At 25.9% G+C, this 18851-nt stretch overlaps 4 protein-coding genes across 18 annotated transcripts; 2 read left to right on the top strand and 2 right to left on the bottom strand.

Moving 5' to 3' along the window:
• The first annotated feature begins 408 nt into the window (after positions 1 to 408).
• LOC124953737 (SOSS complex subunit B homolog) lies at positions 409 to 2270 on the top strand. Its single transcript, XM_047505558.1, has 2 exons — positions 409 to 1193; positions 1614 to 2270. Exons 1-2 carry the CDS (start codon positions 735 to 737, stop codon positions 1860 to 1862), a joined length of 708 nt encoding a protein of 235 aa, XP_047361514.1. The 5' UTR covers positions 409 to 734; the 3' UTR covers positions 1863 to 2270.
• A 458-nt stretch (positions 2271 to 2728) lies between these two features.
• Positions 2729 to 5201, bottom strand: LOC124953736 (tRNA modification GTPase MnmE). Of its 5 annotated transcripts, none has more exons than XM_047505555.1 (5): positions 4914 to 5186; positions 4503 to 4676; positions 3748 to 4398; positions 3438 to 3600; positions 2729 to 3231 (listed from the first exon to the last, which is right to left on the bottom strand). In XM_047505555.1, exons 1-5 carry the CDS (start codon positions 5038 to 5040, stop codon positions 2991 to 2993), a joined length of 1356 nt encoding a protein of 451 aa, XP_047361511.1. In that variant the 5' UTR covers positions 5041 to 5186; the 3' UTR covers positions 2729 to 2990. The 5 variants fall into 5 exon arrangements, with proteins under 5 accessions (XP_047361511.1, XP_047361510.1, XP_047361508.1 ...); XM_047505554.1 differs by having other exon boundaries at positions 3438 to 3894; positions 3976 to 4398; XM_047505552.1 differs by having other exon boundaries at positions 2947 to 3231; positions 3438 to 4398; positions 4914 to 5185.
• Positions 5202 to 5819: 618 nt separating this feature from the next.
• Positions 5820 to 10686, bottom strand: LOC124953671 (solute carrier family 22 member 21-like). Of its 5 annotated transcripts, none has more exons than XM_047505407.1 (12): positions 10507 to 10686; positions 10021 to 10231; positions 8687 to 8775; positions 8148 to 8292; positions 7804 to 8020; positions 7603 to 7709; positions 7374 to 7528; positions 7103 to 7292; positions 6771 to 6903; positions 6368 to 6683; positions 6083 to 6180; positions 5820 to 6022 (listed from the first exon to the last, which is right to left on the bottom strand). In XM_047505407.1, the coding sequence occupies exons 3-12, from the start codon at positions 8763 to 8765 to the stop codon at positions 5846 to 5848; spliced, it is 1617 nt and encodes a 538-aa protein (XP_047361363.1). In that variant the 5' UTR covers positions 8766 to 8775; positions 10021 to 10231; positions 10507 to 10686; the 3' UTR covers positions 5820 to 5845. The 5 variants fall into 5 exon arrangements, with proteins under 5 accessions (XP_047361363.1, XP_047361360.1, XP_047361361.1 ...); XM_047505404.1 differs by having other exon boundaries at positions 6083 to 6267; positions 10507 to 10684; XM_047505405.1 differs by lacking the exon at positions 10507 to 10686 and having other exon boundaries at positions 6083 to 6267; positions 10021 to 10259.
• LOC124953670 (probable serine/threonine-protein kinase DDB_G0278845) lies at positions 10135 to 16576 on the top strand. 7 transcript variants are annotated; one of them, XM_047505402.1, is made up of 10 exons: positions 10135 to 10266; positions 13060 to 13179; positions 13297 to 13439; positions 13560 to 13710; positions 13780 to 14027; positions 14118 to 14178; positions 14269 to 14465; positions 14544 to 15745; positions 15816 to 15959; positions 16053 to 16576. In XM_047505402.1, the coding sequence occupies exons 2-10, from the start codon at positions 13077 to 13079 to the stop codon at positions 16072 to 16074; spliced, it is 2271 nt and encodes a 756-aa protein (XP_047361358.1). In that variant the 5' UTR covers positions 10135 to 10266; positions 13060 to 13076; the 3' UTR covers positions 16075 to 16576. The 7 variants fall into 7 exon arrangements, with proteins under 7 accessions (XP_047361358.1, XP_047361357.1, XP_047361356.1 ...); XM_047505401.1 differs by lacking the exon at positions 10135 to 10266 and adding an exon at positions 12501 to 12648; XM_047505400.1 differs by lacking the exon at positions 10135 to 10266 and adding an exon at positions 12522 to 12726 and having other exon boundaries at positions 15855 to 15959.
• The last annotated feature ends 2275 nt before the right edge of the window (positions 16577 to 18851 follow it).

Genomic DNA, 18851 nt, shown 5'->3' with positions numbered 1-18851 from the left:
AATTATATATCCAGATTACGTGTGTTTAATAAATATTATATGATGTTTAATGCAAAACTTATTTGTGCATTTAGCTTATAACATTATTAATACTTTGAGGATTATTTCTTATTATAATTGAGAAATATTATCAAGTTCAAAAAAAAAAAAAAACAAAAAAAAAAAAAAATGAGAAAATATAATCAACGAGAAAATTTCATTAAAGTTGTAAATACAACTTTGACACTATATCATAATTATCTTGTTCTATTTTATCGATATAATTTTCCTCTCCGATAATAGAAGAATGTTACATAGCCGACGAGAATGTATCAGAAACTTTCGAAGTATGGCGCTTTGTGCTATATAAATTATTGGCTTTATATACTCCTCTGATAAGTTTGATTCCTCCTGTATTAGCGAGACTAGTGTCCGTAAATTGTACTACAATAATATGGCCGACACTTGCTTCATAAAGTATCAGCAACGTAACAAGCGTATTAATCTTTATGAACATTTCATACGCTCGACGTATTCGAGAGTTATCATTTCGAGATCGCGCTATCATAAGTACGCAGCTATATTCAGCTACGTAAATTCATGCGAAAAACGTCGCTCTATTAGAAAGGGTTGGGAAGCTATAAAATTTTCAATAATACGGTGACAAAACTTTTAACGTACGTTCGAATTTATTCAAGCTAGTGGACGCCGCGTAAGGAGGGACGACGTGTGTCGTATTTAAGCCTGACGGAACGATGGAATACGTGCTAATAAAAGACATAAGGCCTGGCCAGAAAAATATTAATGTAGTGTTTATTATATTGGAGGTTGGTCATCCTACAATCACCAAAGAAAACCGCGAAGTTCGAACGTTCAAAGTTGCTGACAGTACAGCTTGTATGAATGTCTCCATTTGGGATGAACCTGGACAACTATTAGTTCCTGGTGACATCGTTAGATTAACCAAAGGATATGCCTCTATCTGGAGACAATGTTTGACATTGTATTCTGGAAAAAACGGAGATATTCAAAAAATCGGAGAATTTTGTATGGTCATAAACGAGCAATTAAATATGAGCGAGCCAAATCCTGCTTTGGCTCAACAATTGATTAATCAAAGTGGATCAGGACCACCTGGTAATAATGTTAATAGTACTATAACGAATAATGGGAATGCAAGTATCATTTCTGGTCAACCTGGACGTCAGCCTTTGGTAAGTGGCTTTAAGTTTGCCTTTTTCTAATATCTATATCCTTTAAAATTATGTTTCTTGTTCATCTTTATTAGTTTTGGGAATCAATGATGTCTTTTAATAATGATATTTATTTCAGTATATGCTTTACTTTAATATTCCTTTGATTAAATGATCTCTGATCGTTTTGTAATTAAATAAATGTATACAAATAACAATAATATCAACATTTTATAGATTTAGATGACAGTACTAAATATTTTATCAAAATTATGAGCGTAGCACTAATTTGAATTAATGAGGATAAAGAAGAATTAATTTACTTAAAGAGAAACTTCATATTTTATAAATAAGAAAAGACCTTAAGTAAATGCAATTTATATAATGTCAGTCAATTTACATTATTATTAATAAAATATCAAATTAATGGCCATTTTACAGGCTGTACAAAGTAATGCAACAGCACCTACAACTGGTACAACTGGAAGTTCAACAACTACAAAGAGTGGAAGTATTGGTAATGGGGGCGGTGGAAATAATGGAGGTAATAATAGCGGAGGATCAGGTTTACCTGGTGGATCCGCGAGATATTCTAGCAATGAATCTTCACCAAAAACTACAGCTACCACCAAAAGTAATTCACGAGGTCGTGGTGGCTATAGAAATGGTAGTCGTATTGATCGCAGATAACATATGTGTAAGATACAATTAATCATGATGTGTTCTTATGAGGTACACAAAGACACAATACCCAACACAATTGTAATATAAAGTTTTTTCTAAGATTTCTGTATATCTGTGTATATCAGTTCTTATGAGACAATGTGACAATTATATATATATACGTTGAAATGACGTATTTAATTGTACGCATTTAAAAGCAGTTATGCCAAAATTACAATAACATTAATGCAACCTAAGTGAGATCAATAATGTATTTACAATTATAATGATAAAAAATCAGAATGACGACAATTGAAGCATAAGTATTTCTTCTTTATGTAGTACTTATTACATTGATTAAGCGAAATTTGTGTTCAAAAGAGATATGTGTAATTTAATTAATTATTTTATTAGAGTAAAATTTTACCACATCAACAGATTTCTTTTTATTCTTTCTATATCTGAAAACATTTTTTATACTATTATGTCCTTCAAAAAAAGAAAAAAGAAAAAAAGAAAACAAATTTACGATAGCTATAATTTAATACATTGAAAACTTCATAAATAAAATATACTTAATTTTTATTTCTAATTAATGTTTGATTAATGATTCAAAAAGTCGAAAAATTCAAGAAAAATATGAGGAATCATAGTAATACTTTCAAATCCAAACGAGTAATATACATATATATATATATATATATATATATATATATGTATGTATATAATTGTAATATAATTTTAAATTTCAATTGAAAGAATTAATGAAGTTCGTTGATAATAATTTGTATAAAACATACAAAATGATTATTGTACATAGTTTTCATTATTCAACATATATTTTCTTCAAATGTTTAAATTTTTATTTAATACATTCCAATAATTTGCAGCAACGATTAACCTCATAATTTAACAGAGTTGCCACCAAATATAACAGAAATCCCTGTTTGATGAAAGCTATATATATATGAAGCAAGTGTATACATCTTGCAGAACTGCAGTTAAATATTACCGACAGCGCAAAATTTCAAATAATTTCATATATGTTATTTACTTTGTAAGATAATAATTTTTTTATGTATACACACGTATATAATATTATTTAAAATGAGACGATTATTTAAAATAAGAAATATAAGATAATATTCATTTTTTTTATTTACCAATACAAAAATTTTTAAAAATGTTATTTAATATCTCATCATTATAAACATGTCCAGTTATCATTCCAAGTTCTCTCATTGCAATTCGTATTTCTTCTACAGCTATTACCATATCATAATTTTCAACAGAAATTATTTTTATGTAATTTTGAAGATTATTAAGACATCTGTATAAATGATGTCTATATCTAGTTTGACTGATTACCGGATCTTCATTGAATGTATCACGACATCTGTAAAAGTAAATGTAATGATATTGTTGCTTTTATTTATATTATAATATTTTAATGTTATAAATTATATTAACTCTTTCCCATTTTAATTTTTATAAGCATGGACATCCTGTTGGTCAAAATTAATTTCATTCATATAATAGATGACACAATCTGGATTTCAATGGGTAAGAATTGCAAATTTTCTTATGTATTTAAGTACTTACAATTTTTTACAATAATGTGTCATAATCTTTGTTATGTCTAACAGACCTTCTTCTGTTATAAAGGAAGTCGCAACTAAGTTTTCCTTTTTGATAATTTCCTTATTTTTTTCATTCAAAAGATCAATTTTATTTGCAACCACAATACATCTCTTTCTACACTCTTCTGTTAATATTTCATTTAAATTCATATTATTAATGTACTCCTTCATATAATCTGAATATGTCATGCCACTTTGTAGATATTCACATGCATCTATTACTAAAATTATAAGATCCACATTTTCTGCGTATGCTTTTGCCCTAATAATACCTTCGCTTTCGACTGGATCTTTAGGACTTTTTGTAAATCCTGCAGTATCCGCTAATATAACTGGATAACCAGAAATGTTTATTCTTAATTCAATAATATCTCTGGTAGTTCCCGCAATAGGAGATACAATAGCAGCATTCCTTTGAACTAAATAATTCAATATTGTACTTTTGCCTACATTTGGCTTTCCAATAATTACAGTTCTTATTCCATTTCGTAAAATTTCACCTTTTCTATTATCTGAAAGATGTTGTTCTATCCTTTTAATAAGATCATTAATAGAACAATTACAAATCTCCAAGACATTATCTTCTATATTATCTTCTTCATTAAAATCTATATAGGCTTCTAAATTAGAAATAATATTAATGAGACTCTTTCGCCAATCTTTATAAAGTTTACTTAAATGTCCATTGGCTTGTAATAATGCTTGTTTCCTTTGTTGTTCAGTCTCTGCTTCTATTAAATCTGCTAAACCTTCTATTTCCACAAGATCTAATTTATTATTGTAAAACGCTCGTCTAGTAAATTCTCCTGGCAATGCTTGATAAAAATGTAATTTAGAAAGTGCATTCATCAATGAAGTCAATATCGCTGGTCCTCCATGAACATGGAATTCAACGCAATCTTCACCTGTGAATGATTTTGGTCCTGAAACATAAGAAGGGGATATTCTTTGAAAAATATTTAATATTAAATATTATCCAAATATTATTTACAAGAGAAGATATATATATTAAGAAGATTGAACTCACCAGGAAACCATAAACATAAACCATTATCTATTACTTCTTTTGTTTCAGGATCTAAAATTTTTTTTAATACAGCTTTCCTAGGTTCTATGTTTGATATTGTCGTCATTTTATTTAAAGCCTTGCTTGCATTAACACCAGATATTCTGACAACAGCCACTCCGCATTTTCCATGACCTTATAAATAATATTTCATTTTTATTGTAAGTATCATTAAATTGTATTTATTATATCACTACAGGAATATTATATAGAAGTTATAAAAGTAAGCAAGAAAAAAATATCGATAGTTTTATTATCTCATAAAATTATTTCATAGAATGAATATTCATAGAATGAAATAATTTTATTTATAGCAGAAAATAAAAAAGAATAATTTAATTTAATTTTCAGTATATTATAAAAATAAATAACCAGATGAGAGAGCATAAATTGTTTCATGTTTTCTTTCTGTTGTACGAAGTGTCATAGATTGTCTTGTAAATAATCTAAACGAAACATTAATTTGTGAGCATAGTCTTTTGCTTGATAATCGTGACATTGCAATAAATCACAGTAATAAAAACGTATTTATTAATGAATCAATCGAAGAAGTATTTTTTTCTCACAATAAATATCAGCAGATTATAAAGTACAAATACATTACACTCTAAGTCAATCTTGCAATCTTACTGCAAATTTTTAGTATACCGACTAATATTCTTAAAAATCTATTGTAATTTCTTTTTTATCATATGTCGATAATACAGAACTCCTTCTAAAATGTCGGTAACAAAAGAAAACAAAGTATTTAAATAAATCTGTAAATTTTATTTGCGCAATTACATATATATATATATATATATATATATATATATATATATATATATATATATATATATTTATGAAAATATTATATACTTATTACATGTATAATTATGATTGTTATATTGTGAGTAAGTCAATTTATTATAATCTAATATAATTTATAAAAATTGTAATATTTATTGATAATAATATTCTTTATTCACAGTTCTTAATTATATTATTTCTATATTAATTATTTTATTACGTCTTATGAGGCAGTGTATGATTCTTAGATAAACAAAAATAACAATAACTATTTTATCGAATATATGTGAAATATCAATTAAATCAGAATATTAATTCTGAATCTAATTTTATGACTATTATATTATTATATAAGTAAAATATATATTATTATATAAGTAAATAAATTTAAGACATATATTTAACTATGTTAAAATGTACGATTCTCTCTCTCTCTCTCTTTCTCTCTCTCTCTCTCTCTCTCTCTCTCTCTCTCTCTCTTTCTCTTTCTTAGAACATAATTTATATTTTTTATTTTAAGATGGTAATTCCTGCGAACGAGAATGATGTTTCGTTTTACCTATATTTTCTGCTTCCCATACAGTATCCGGAAGTTTTGTTCCCAAAGTTTCAGGGAAAATAAGGGAGAAAACGCCGGCCAAAATAGCCATGCTTCCAAAGATAACCAATGGTAATTCAGGTAAAATTTGCATCTATGAAAATAAAAAACTTCCTTTTTATAATATCGATTAAAGTCATACGATTTAACTTACCAAAAGTGGAGTTTGAGGTGCTAATATGGAACCTATTCGACCTGTCATACTGCAAATCCCAAGCAATGAATGTCGCAAATTTGTTGGAAACATTTCTGCTGTGTAAAGATAGACTGTTGAGAAAGACATAGTGATGCACCATTTTCCACCCATATATAAAATTAAAGGAGTATATAACCAGCCTCCTGTAATACGCGATCAATTTGATTTGAAACGTCGAAAGAATATATTAATTAATAATAAATATGTATATGTATTAATTATTTTACTTCAATTTTATATTACCTGACGGTAAGAATTGAATGGCGAGACAAAAAAGTCCACTGAAAATAAACGATCCAGAAAGCGTAGCTTTACGACCGATATAATCAGTTAACAGCCAGGTAAGAAAATGCGCTGGTATTTCAACAACGGCAACGAGTATAAAATTCACGTATTTATCACCTGCAAATGCTACCGAATTTAAAGATAGGCCGTAATAAATAAAAGTATTTGTTAACCAACAGAACGAGCAAATGAGTAAACGAATCATTATGATGGAACTGTGGAGAACTTGTTTGATCGGTCCCTTTTCATTTGTCTTTTGGTCTGATTGTTCTTTCTGAAATTAACGAAAATAATTAATTAATGTTAAATGTATCATTGATAAATCTTAACGAATCAGAGAAAATAATGAAATGTTACGTACATTCGCGGGTTCGAGAACATTTAATTCCTTGAATATACGAATAGTTTCATCTGAAACCTCTAACCCATTCATTTCTGCCATTTTACGATATACTCGTTCAACTTCTTCACTTTTACCATTTGCCATTAACCATCTTGAAAATGACATGATATTATAAAGAAAATAATATGACAACTATTTATATAATAAGTTCAATAATTTTCAATTAATGAAAATTAATGACATAAACGAAGATCGTATCAGTAAATAGATTATACAATAATATAGATAACAATTCAGCAATATGGATAACATTTCAACAATATAGATAAATACTCACTGACAACTATTACCTGACTGATTCTGGTATAGTATGAGGAAGGAATATGGCTAACAAAGCTGGACCATAAACAACACGTAAAAGCGTACGCCAAGATCTCAACCACATAGCAATTAAACCTAAAATTATTTCACCAAGAGCAAACATGCAATTTGTTATGGTGTTCCCTAAAACTCTATTTTTAGCTCCGGTTAATTCCATTCCTAGAAACATGGAAAATATAAAATATTCCTTTAGTTTCTCGATTAAATCTCGAAGTTTTAATTATTCTTCATTAAAAATACCTAAGATAAAACCAGCGCTATAAATTCCAGCTCCTGCAACGGCATCCATAAATTCGAATCCAAGGAACATCCAATAATTAACAGAAAATGAATGAATCAAACCGCTAATTCCACTGATGAAAGTTGCACCGGTTAATATCGTTCGTCTTCCATATCTAACATAAATATAATTTTATTATAATTCGTTCGACTTTTGATAAGTCGATGAATTAAGTCGTTTGATCTTAACTTATCAGAAATATATCCAGCGAAGATCAGACCAACTAATTGTCCGACGTTATTAATCGTACCGACTAAAGTCAATCTCCATCGATTATTATCACAAGTGAAGTCCCACTATTAAAAAAAAAAAGTATATATATATATATATATAATAAAATATAATGCTGATTAATAAAATGCAATGCTTATGATGCTAGAAAATGTTCACCTCGTTAAGTATAGTACGTTCATTGGGATCATAGAACCATGCATTACAATTTTGAGTGATATTTTTAAAGGAAACAGATGAACACGTTCCAGGATTTTCTTTTACAGCGTAACGTGTACATGTCGCCAATGTACCATCTATCTTCGGAGCAGAATCTAAAATCCATGGTGGACTGAACACAGTGTCGGAAGAATTTTCACATTCCGGAACGAGACATCTGAACTTAAAAAAATTGATAACTCATGATAAATATATTTATTGATGTTTTACATTAGAGAGAAAAGAAAAAAAAAAAAGGGGAAAAAAAAGAGAAGAAAAAAAGAAGTTTACTTTAAAGAATATACCTGTATTTAACTTCACCTGCTGTGAAAACATATAATAACGCAAAACCAGCTGAGAATAATAATGGTATGCTGAGTATTGCATACATCATCATTTGATAAAGTCCAAAACGATCCAAATCTTGCGTCCTTGATGTTTCGTTCTTTCCTAAGAACAACTTCAATTATGTTTGAGGATTCATTATATTTATGCCATAACGAACGAGAAACACGATTCTATCTTATTTTTTAATATTACGTATTATATGATTATTGGCTAGTTATTATTATATGTTTTCGTAACGAACTAGTAAATGAATTATTATTCATTCACGTAAACAGAAATGATCTATGCAAAAAAAATCTTATAAACACGATCGAAAAATAATGATTAGCCTTAATTACGTTCACGTTAAATCAATCTACAAACCGTAACGATTACATTCTGATATTCTAATCCATTAATCTATTAAATCTTAACATAAAAATATTATATAATTAGATCGATATATTAAATGAAATATCGTTTGATTAATATTATTTCGTTGAAAATTCATTGATACCTTCTAAAATATCCTTTTTCATGATCGATAATGAATCAGGTTTGCTCGTGTAGAACCCTTGAACACTCATTTCATTCATCGAATACAACCTGTAAATTATATTTCCAAATGACTCTCTTGTTGACACAAACATCTTTTTTTTTTTTTGACTTATTGATTTATTGTAATCGTAGATTTGTTGCGCAATCGTTAATCGTAAATTCTTTCGAAAGATTTCGACATTCGGATTGAAATTATTTGAAAATATTTTGTCTATAAACAATGGCGTAGAAAGAAGAAATAAATATATTTATTTTTGAAAAATAATTTTCTTTGGATATGTGATTTTTTAATTTTAAAAACAGCATATAACAATATATGTGCTTTAATATTATCAATGATTTATGTTAAATCACTTTCATTATCAACGGCTGATATTTAGATCATCGAAAAATATATTTTTTTAATTATTCCTATTAATTTTTAAAATCGAATTATTTTAATTATTCCTATTCATTCTTAAAATCGAAAATAGCTCAAATCATTCAATTATACTTTGAAATTAATTTACCGAACTTCGTTTCGATCTAAAAGAAATTAATTTGAAATCCGTTTAAATAAAATCGGTTAGGTGTACGATTGAAATGAAAAACAATGTCAACTGTTTTCTTCAGTTTCTTATATATTTTCTTCTATTTCCGTAAAAAAAAAAAAAAAAAATAAAAAAATAGATAACACGCGTAAAATTATATTATACAATAAATAATAATGTATGTCATATAAATTGTTATCTTTGAATTTTTTTATTTCTTTGTTTTTTTATTTTTTCCAAAATAATAAAACGATAATAATAGCTTTTGCTTATCTATACTCCATTATATTTGCTTATCTTTAATTGCATACAATTATATTCCTAAGTTTATAATATATAGATTTTTATAATGAATGAAACGAAAATTCTTATATCTAAAAATAATTTTATAAATGAAAAAAAATCGAATGAATTATAAAATCTTTTCAATTTCTTTACTTTTCTCGAAACTCGAACCATCATCAAGTATAGTCCATGTAAATATTATAAATTTGTCAAATTATTTTTCAAATATAATAAATGCAATATACAGAGAATTATAATTTAATAAAAAAAATCAACTTGAATGTTTATAATTAATATTGTGAAATTTAATTGAATTATATATATATATATATATATATATATATATATATATATATAAAATTCATACATATATATATATATACATAAAATAAATACATATATATACATATATATATATATTTATTTATGCACCATTTATTAACAATATATATATATATATATATATATATGTACTAACTTCGTTGCACTTTCACGATCCACAAAGATTCTTCCTGCTCTTTAGACACTGCCGTTTTTCGTTACAAGTGCATTCCACTTCTGTGCCGTTAACACTGTCAGTTTCAAAGAGAAAGGGTAAAGAAAAGTAGTGGGGGAGGAAGGGTGGTGGTAACGGTGCGAACACCATCCTTGTCCGATTTGCAACCTCTCTAGTCCAAACCTGCCTTCACCTTGGCAAAATATACACCAATATCGCATGGAATACGTATGTATATAAAAACGAATGTGACAAAAAATCTTGTTTATCTTCCATCTTTTTATTTTTATTTATTTATTTTTTTTTTTCTTTTCAACTTATTCTTTGTGTAGAATTACTTTTTTAATTGGACAAAAAAATAAGATAAAAAATTATTGTAAAGAATCTGATTAAGAATATATATATGTATATATATATATATATATATATATATATATATTTTTTTTTTTTTTTTTTTTTATGAATTACCTATAACATCAAGTTGAGAACCACTAGCTTGATATAGCGTACCAAACGATTCCGCCTACGGAACTGATACGACTATAAGTTTTTCGACAACGAAATAAGAGAGGTTATATTGCGTTACTCCAAAAATATTTATATAAAAAATGAAATTAATATTTATTTTAACCAATGAGCCCATAGAAAAGAATCTCTAGGCAGACCCGATAAAACTGGTTTTAACTAGATTAAGTGAAGGATATTTCTTTACATATCTAATAAAACAGAGGGAGAGAGAGAAAGAGAGAGAGAGAGAGAGAGAGAGAGAGAAAGAGAGAGAGAGAGACAGAGAGAACACGATTTGTCCGACATACGAACAAAGAATACATATGAGAGAATCTTAAAATAAATATTGTGACAGTGCAAGACTGAAGTTAAATAAATTAAAAGAAAAGAGATTTTTCGAATCGTTGAAAAAAAATATCTACTTCAAATTTAACATTGATCGATCTATAATCAGCATGTAATATATTAATATACATTAATATAGAGAAGAAGAAATATCTTGTTTCTTTTTTTCTTATAGATAAAATAGTTTAAATGGATTTTCCGTATAAATAAAGAAATTTTATCGATATTTATTTGATAAGTATTGAGACTCAATTATACAGGTAGAAAAATCCATTATTTCGAATAACCGATAATTCTTTATCGATATATCGACTATCGTTCTTAAAATCGAATTTAATATATATATATATATATTAAATTCGATATATATATATATATATTATATATATATAATGAAGAAATATTTCTTTTTACGATATTTAATTAATCGTTTTCATGAATTGATCGAATTATTAAACTTTGATTTCTATCTATCTTTTGTTTTAGCAATAAAGAATAAAAAACAGAATAAAAAATTGTTTAAGCTGTTTCATAAAGTCTCGATAATATTTCCGATTATAAACAAATCCATAAGAATTTTTTTATAATCGAAACGATATTCGATTAATATATTTGAGAATAATCGAAAAAAAGCAAATATGGCGAGAAAACAAAAGAACATAAATGAAAGAACACGTTAAAATTCAAATCATTACATTGTAATAATAAAAAATTCGTAAACAAAACTGACCTTTCACATTCCATTATGCGAAGAATATAAAAACTGAAAGTCACTCAAAAAAAAAAAAAAGAAAGAAAAAAGAAATGATCGATACCGCGATGATCGAAAGTTCTAAGCGCGAAAAATAGTGATACAACGATATGAATTTCGTATTAAACGTTTCAACTTCAAACTTTTCTTTGTTATAATATAGAATACTTTTCTATATCCAAATATATATATATATGGATGGGCCAAAATCATTAACAACTTCGATGATTAGTCATACAGTAACACAAGTTCGTACTTTAAATATGAGTAGGAGGAGGTGACTGACAGTAGTAAGCTACGAAAGTGAAGAAAGATACGCGAAAGGTCAATGATTGTAAAACGATCAGATTTTTATCTATAATTATCGTAAAAGTTCTTTTGGCAAAAGTTATCGATAAAGAATTTTTTTTTTCTTTTTTTTTTTTTTTTTCTTTATTCTATAATACAAAGAAAATAATTTAATATTACCATCTACATACAGTTACAATGTATTTTATTTCTTTTCTTTTTCTCTATATTTCAAAGACAAAAAATGTGAAAATAAAAGATTAATTATGTTTTCGTTTTCTTTTCTTTTTCTTTCTTTTGTAAAGATATAAATTTTACTTGATTCTATTCTATAGATTATGATTGTAATATTACATATATCAAGTGTCTAAGTAAGTTAATGTTTTAATTAGTAAATTAAGAATAATTTTATACCTAATCGAAAGAAACAATGACACGGAACGGCTGAATTTATCATAAGAGTTAAAAACTTCTTTTAATTTTTAATAATGGTTCTTTTTTTATTGGTCAATGTTTTTTTACATGTGACCACTAGATAGCGCTGTCGTAAAAAATAATTGGATATTCGTTCTCCTTTCTTATAACCTATTTTCTAGGACGTTTTCAATGGCGATAATGTTTCTCTTGTATCAATTACTAAGCTTTTTTGAGACAGTACTTCGAAGTATCAAAGTTAAAAAATATACAATGAGAGATTTTTAATTCAATTTCTTTCAAATGTAATATTAATAAAAATATTTCCATAGTGTAATATTCAATGTGCAGTAGTTTTGTTAATACTTCTTTTGATTTATCCAGTAATTAAACATTTATATATTTCCGTTATATTTTAACTTATTTTCATCATTTTGTAACATACGTTAAATTTATAAAAAATTTTCAATTATATAATATTTCTTTTTATATTTTTTTTACAGTTACAATAATCGTGTGTTCATTAAGCTGAATAATGTTTTCATATAATTAACTATTCCTTAGTATTATACTTTTTGAATTATTATTACAATTTTTATTCTGATCAGCATATAAAAGTACATATTTCGTATAATTTGATATAATCTTCTTAGTGTAAATAATGAAATAATTATATATTCATAATAACTTATATTTCTTATTTTATTGAAATTTAGAAAAACAGAGACAAATAATGTCACAAATAACGAGACATAGAAGATTCAAAAGAGCCACTGTGCTCATTAAAAGAACACAGTGTTTAGGGAGATATCAAAGGATTAGAGGCTGTATGTCCTGTGAGTATTTCGGTTATAAAATAAAATAAGAAGCAACAAATGTTTTCATATATTCCATATATTCCATATATTCATATATACTTTAATTATCATGATATAAATATTGTTTCTTCATAGCATATGAAAAGTTAAGAAGTAATAATAGTTCATTGGCAAAGGCACTCTCTAAGCAAAAACAAAAAGGACAACTTCTATTTTCACAAAATGTTGCTTTATTAGCAGAAGTTCAAGACTTGAGCTCAGCTTGTAATAAACGTGATGTAAGTAAAATATATAAGTAATATATTTATGACAAAAAAATATTAAGCCTATATTTTAATGTGTTTACTTTAATTACATAAGTTTTTTTTTTTTTTTTTTTTTTTTTTTTTTTTTTTCAGAATACAATTTTAAAAGTATTACAAAATGCTAAAGAAATGCTGAAAATGTTAGTTACGATGACTAAATTTGTAACAAGTACTATTGCTTCCTGCCAAGAATTTACATCTTCCTCTAATATGAACATACGGATGTCTTGTAATCCACTTTCTAGTAAGATAATTTTATATTGAATTTATATTATATAAGTTAATTATTATTTATAAAATAATGATTTTAAAGAAGGAGATAACAGAAGGCTATCGTCTAAATCTCCTACTAGAGGAATAGTTAAACCGATGGTAAGTGGGCATACAATAACAAAGCCCACTATTAACTTGAGTCGAGTAAACATGCAACATTTTAATAATTCAACGACGGCCTTGAGTACTATAGAAGAAGTATCAACGCCAGTAATATTATCTGAAAATTCCAATGTAAATGATGATAATTCCCCTCGTTCTATTCCCGTTGATACACAAGCAAGAAATGCACGTATAAAAACAAATTTACTTAATGAATATTTAATACTAATTTAATAAATATAAAACAAATTATTAATACAGAACTTATTATTTTAGACTGGTGGTCGTATCTGTAGAATGCCAGAAAGATTGAATGTTACTTCATCTAGAGCTAGTGGTATGAAATATTATACGAAATAATATATTGATACATTGTAGATTCATGTAATGTAATTTAAAAACGAACTATTTCATTTGATATTCCTAGAAGGAGATGAACGACGATTAAGTAAACGAAAAAGTAAATATTCTATGCAGTTATCCGAGAGACATTCGAGATCAAGATCTAATAGATTATCAGAATCAAATAATACAGAATGCACAAATTTAGTAGGAAGTCCTCGTGTTAAATTGAATGACGTTTCCAAATTGTTACAGAATTGCCAAACTATTAATATTCGAAGGGTTTGTTTTTCTCTTTTTATATTAAATTTTTATATTATTTATATTTCTTCTTTAATGAAATTTTTCTATTTTTAATAGCTGGGTTCAATTAAAGATAAAGTTGTTAATGAAAACATAGAAATTAATGATTCAACAAATAATATATCTAATAAACAAGATAAGGATGATAACGTTATTTCAGAAACGCAATTATCAATAGATATTTCTGAAGGAACTGATACAGAAGAAAATAATAATGAATCTATACAAAATAGTAGAAAAAACTTTAAAAATGAACAGCCTAAACTTGATGTACAAACAAATAGCAGAGATAATCATAATGATGCATCTACTAATGATGATCCGCTTGAAGGCCCAAGTTGGTTATTGAACGATTATCAAAAATTTTCTTCCTCAACAAATTCAAATATGGAAAGTAATAAAGTAAAGAATTTTAATAATAAAAGTGACAATGCACATGATTGTACTACAAAAACTTCCATGCTACATACAATGCAATATAATAATAATAATAATAATAATAATAATAATAATAATAATAATAATAATAATAATAATAGTAATAATTATCAAGAAGATAATAAAGAGTCTGATAGTTTATATACTAAAAAAAATAGATTTAAATGTCATACTTTGGAAAAACGAAGCGTTTTAAATAACTTTCAAGAGAATAATCTTGAAGCAGAAGGGGATGTTACAATAAATAATCAAGGATTTGTGACACGACAACGTGGAAATTCTACCGAAACTATGGATGATGATCTTGACGAATTTACTTTAATGTTTATGCGACGAAATATTAATAATGTACCTTTTGATATAAATGATTTACAATTACCTGTTTTAGAAGATTCCGTTGTAAAGTCCATAGTAACAAAAGAACCGGAACCTGAAATAACGACTACATTACAGAAATTAACACAAAATTGTGAAATTCCATCTACCAATAATGACATTAAAGATGATTCATTATTTGATCAACTTACAGTTAAGCTGCCTCAGCTTTCAAATACCACAATTGATTGTACAATACCAATGATAGATATATCATTGGATACACATCAACAGAAAAAATTAAAAAATATAAATAAATCATTCGAAGCAGATAATTCTGAAAGTATAACTTTACGGAAGAAAAAAGTTCGAAGTCAGAATAAATCTACAAGTGACAAAGATCCAAGTGCTGTTAAAGTTGTCTTACAAAAACTTAATGATTCTGATGTTAAATTGCAGGCAGTTCCCTTCGAAGCAACATTTTTACAGAATTCTAACTCTTTCTCGTATGTATGATTATCTATAAATAATTATATTTCTATTTATTTAAGAAACATTAATTTTATTTTTAAACAGAAAAAAGATTCTTTATTCTCCACCACTTGAAAATTCTAGTGATTCTGAAAGTAGCACAATGAGTTTAAACATTGAGAATAGTTCACCGAGACGCCCTAAAAGACAGAAGGCACCACAAAATTTGAAGGAACCAAATTTACGAAAGTAAGTAATGCATCATTTTAAAAAATAAAACAAATTAATTATATTACTTTGTTTTGTTTAATAATAAATGTCCACATCTTTGTTTTGTTGTAGAAAGCTAAGGAGATTTAAATGAATATAGAAAAAAAAAATATATTTAAGAGAATATTTAAAGCAAAGTACATAATAAGTACATTGCAATGTAAATAAATATTCTATATATAGCACCACATTTAATTAGTTTTGTTACAAATATGAATCAACGGTATCATGCTCCTATTTTTTCAATGAGATCTGTTAAAACTTAGTCTCGCGTGTAATTTATGTTAAGCCAATTAGATCTATCCAATCACTGTGGTAGAATAGATACTATATTTTAAAGTTTTTTAACCATAATTCTTCCATAAGATTTTTAAATTACTCATACTAAAATTTTGTACCAATTTTGACACCTATTCATTCCGAAATTAATCACACCCGTCGAAAGCGGTCTTAATATTAATAAGCAACAAATAAATTTTTGTTTGACTTGAACTAAATAAATCTTAAATGATATAATTTTGTTCACAATATATATATGTACAAATGTCAATTGATTTGAAATAATTAAAAATGCATCTGTGATGCTATTAGCTGTGGAGGACCAAGTCCATAATATAATAGTTTGTTATTTTTCTAAAAGAAATGATTTAAAAAAAAAAAAAAAAAAAAAAAAAAAAAAAAAAGAAAGAAAATTGTTTGAATATATTTAAAGAAAGAAATTATTATAATTACTATAGGAATTAACCTGTAGAAATTATTTAATTTTTGATAAATGTATTTAAACAGTTACTGAAAACTACAATAGCAATAAAATTAAAAAATAAAAATATCCTTATAAGATTAAAGTCATATATGTCGCTTTTTATATGTACTGAACATTGAATCAAATGAATATAATACAGTAATTTTTATAATTCTTCCACTTTAATAAATGTCCATATAAAATATTGAAACTGTTAGAAAATAAATTCTATGCTTTGATAAACAATAGAGATACTTAATGTGAATGTAAAGAAGATATTTGCAAAGAACACATTTATAGAACTAATTAATATAAGAATGAAATATTCTTATAACCTGTATAGATATCTTTTATTTAATGTGTTCTCTATAACCTTTTAGTATAACTTGTTGCATAAGAAACATATCATACGACTGCATAATTTTATATAACAATGATATGGCATCTCATATAAATAAATATATAAGTAATATAAAGATAAAGTTAATTTGTTATTACCATGCATATAAAAACATAATTTGTAAATATAATGTGAATTCATAAGATATACATTGTTTAAGAAACTACAAGTTTATTAATTATTAACAATAAACGAGACTTACAACGATGTATTTCGCGTTTAGAGAACACCATATATAGATTACTGTATATTTATTCAGCTGATGAAGACAGACAGTTTTTCTGAAAGAAATCTCATTTAATTATATTTTTAACTTATCGTAATATTGCAGTACTCTTATTTCGCTATTCATTCATTGTATCAAGAAATATCCTATCAATTTTCCAAGATACATATGACGGATTTCAACGATTTTGATTTCGTGTGTATAAACACAAAATATCGTATTAGTGACGATTTAAAATAGAGAACTACACCTCCATACTTCATATGAACCATTATATTCTGGACATGCGCGTTAGATTTATTTTCTCATTTTCTAATCAAAATTGATAATTTTTTTTTTTTTTTTCTAATTCGAAGATCGCAGTTTATTATTAACAGTAAAAGATTTTTTTATTTTTTCATTCGAAATAATACGACATTTTTCCAATTTAAAGTTGTATATAGTTACTCATTCCACAGAATGTTAAATCTTAAATCACGTCGACAAACTTCCGGTAAAATATTAGATACATTAAAATTTTGAAAATATTTCTTAATAATTCAAAGTAAATAAAATTCGTTTTATCAAGATATATCGGTCGCGAATTAATTTCAATTGGAAGAACTTTTAAAATTTTGCTCCATTCATTAATATGAATTGAAAAATTTTCAGATTTAAGCATTCCCTAGAGAAACAAATTTATGAGCACATATTACATATAGAAAAATATACTTGAAGCATGTTTCCTTTTTTTTTTTTTTTTTTTTTTTTTTTTTTTTTTTTTTTTTTTTTTTTTTTTCATTTTTTTACTTCTTTTGACAAAAGATCGCCTGCTGTTCTATTTACATTTACTAAATAATTCGTATAATTGCTATCCCACAAAAATCTCAAATTATCGCCAAAACGTGTATATATACACTGTGTTAATATAAAAACGATAAACATTATATATTTATCGTAATAGAAAAATCAATTGTACAATAATATGAAAATGATTATCGCATCTATAGTTCATTGAAAATAAAAATGATGAAAGAATGATTAGGGCAATGTGAGATTTTTTATCCTACGTTGTCATATGATATAAGAGAAATATTTCTATCTCAATGTTATTATATTATATGATATATTGGCCTTTGTGTTTATTCTTTTCTCTTTAATATGATATTATATAATTATAATACTTTTCTCCTTTTTTTTTTTTTTTTTTTTTTTTTTTTTTTTCCTTATATCATATCAGTAATATACGATAAAATTGCACAGCCCTAAACATAATTAAAATATCACAACTTATTCATGTTTATTAATTATTTATGCATTTCATTCTCTTTGAGAATCTTTTATTTATTTCATGGAATATATAACAATTCAATTTTTTTAATATATATATATATATATTGAAGTGTATATATTCCAGTGAAGTTGTATCTAATATTTAAATAGAACATTTTCAATGGATTTTTTGATATTTTCAACTCTAACTTTATAGCAGAAATGAAAACGGTATATGTGTGTATGTGTATG

This window comes from Vespa velutina, chromosome 13 (genome assembly GCF_912470025.1).
Source record: "Vespa velutina chromosome 13, iVesVel2.1, whole genome shotgun sequence".
Classification (NCBI taxonomy): domain Eukaryota; kingdom Metazoa; phylum Arthropoda; class Insecta; order Hymenoptera; family Vespidae; genus Vespa; species Vespa velutina.
Note: the sequence above shows the minus strand (reverse complement) of the source record. Positions and strands in the feature narration are given on the sequence as shown.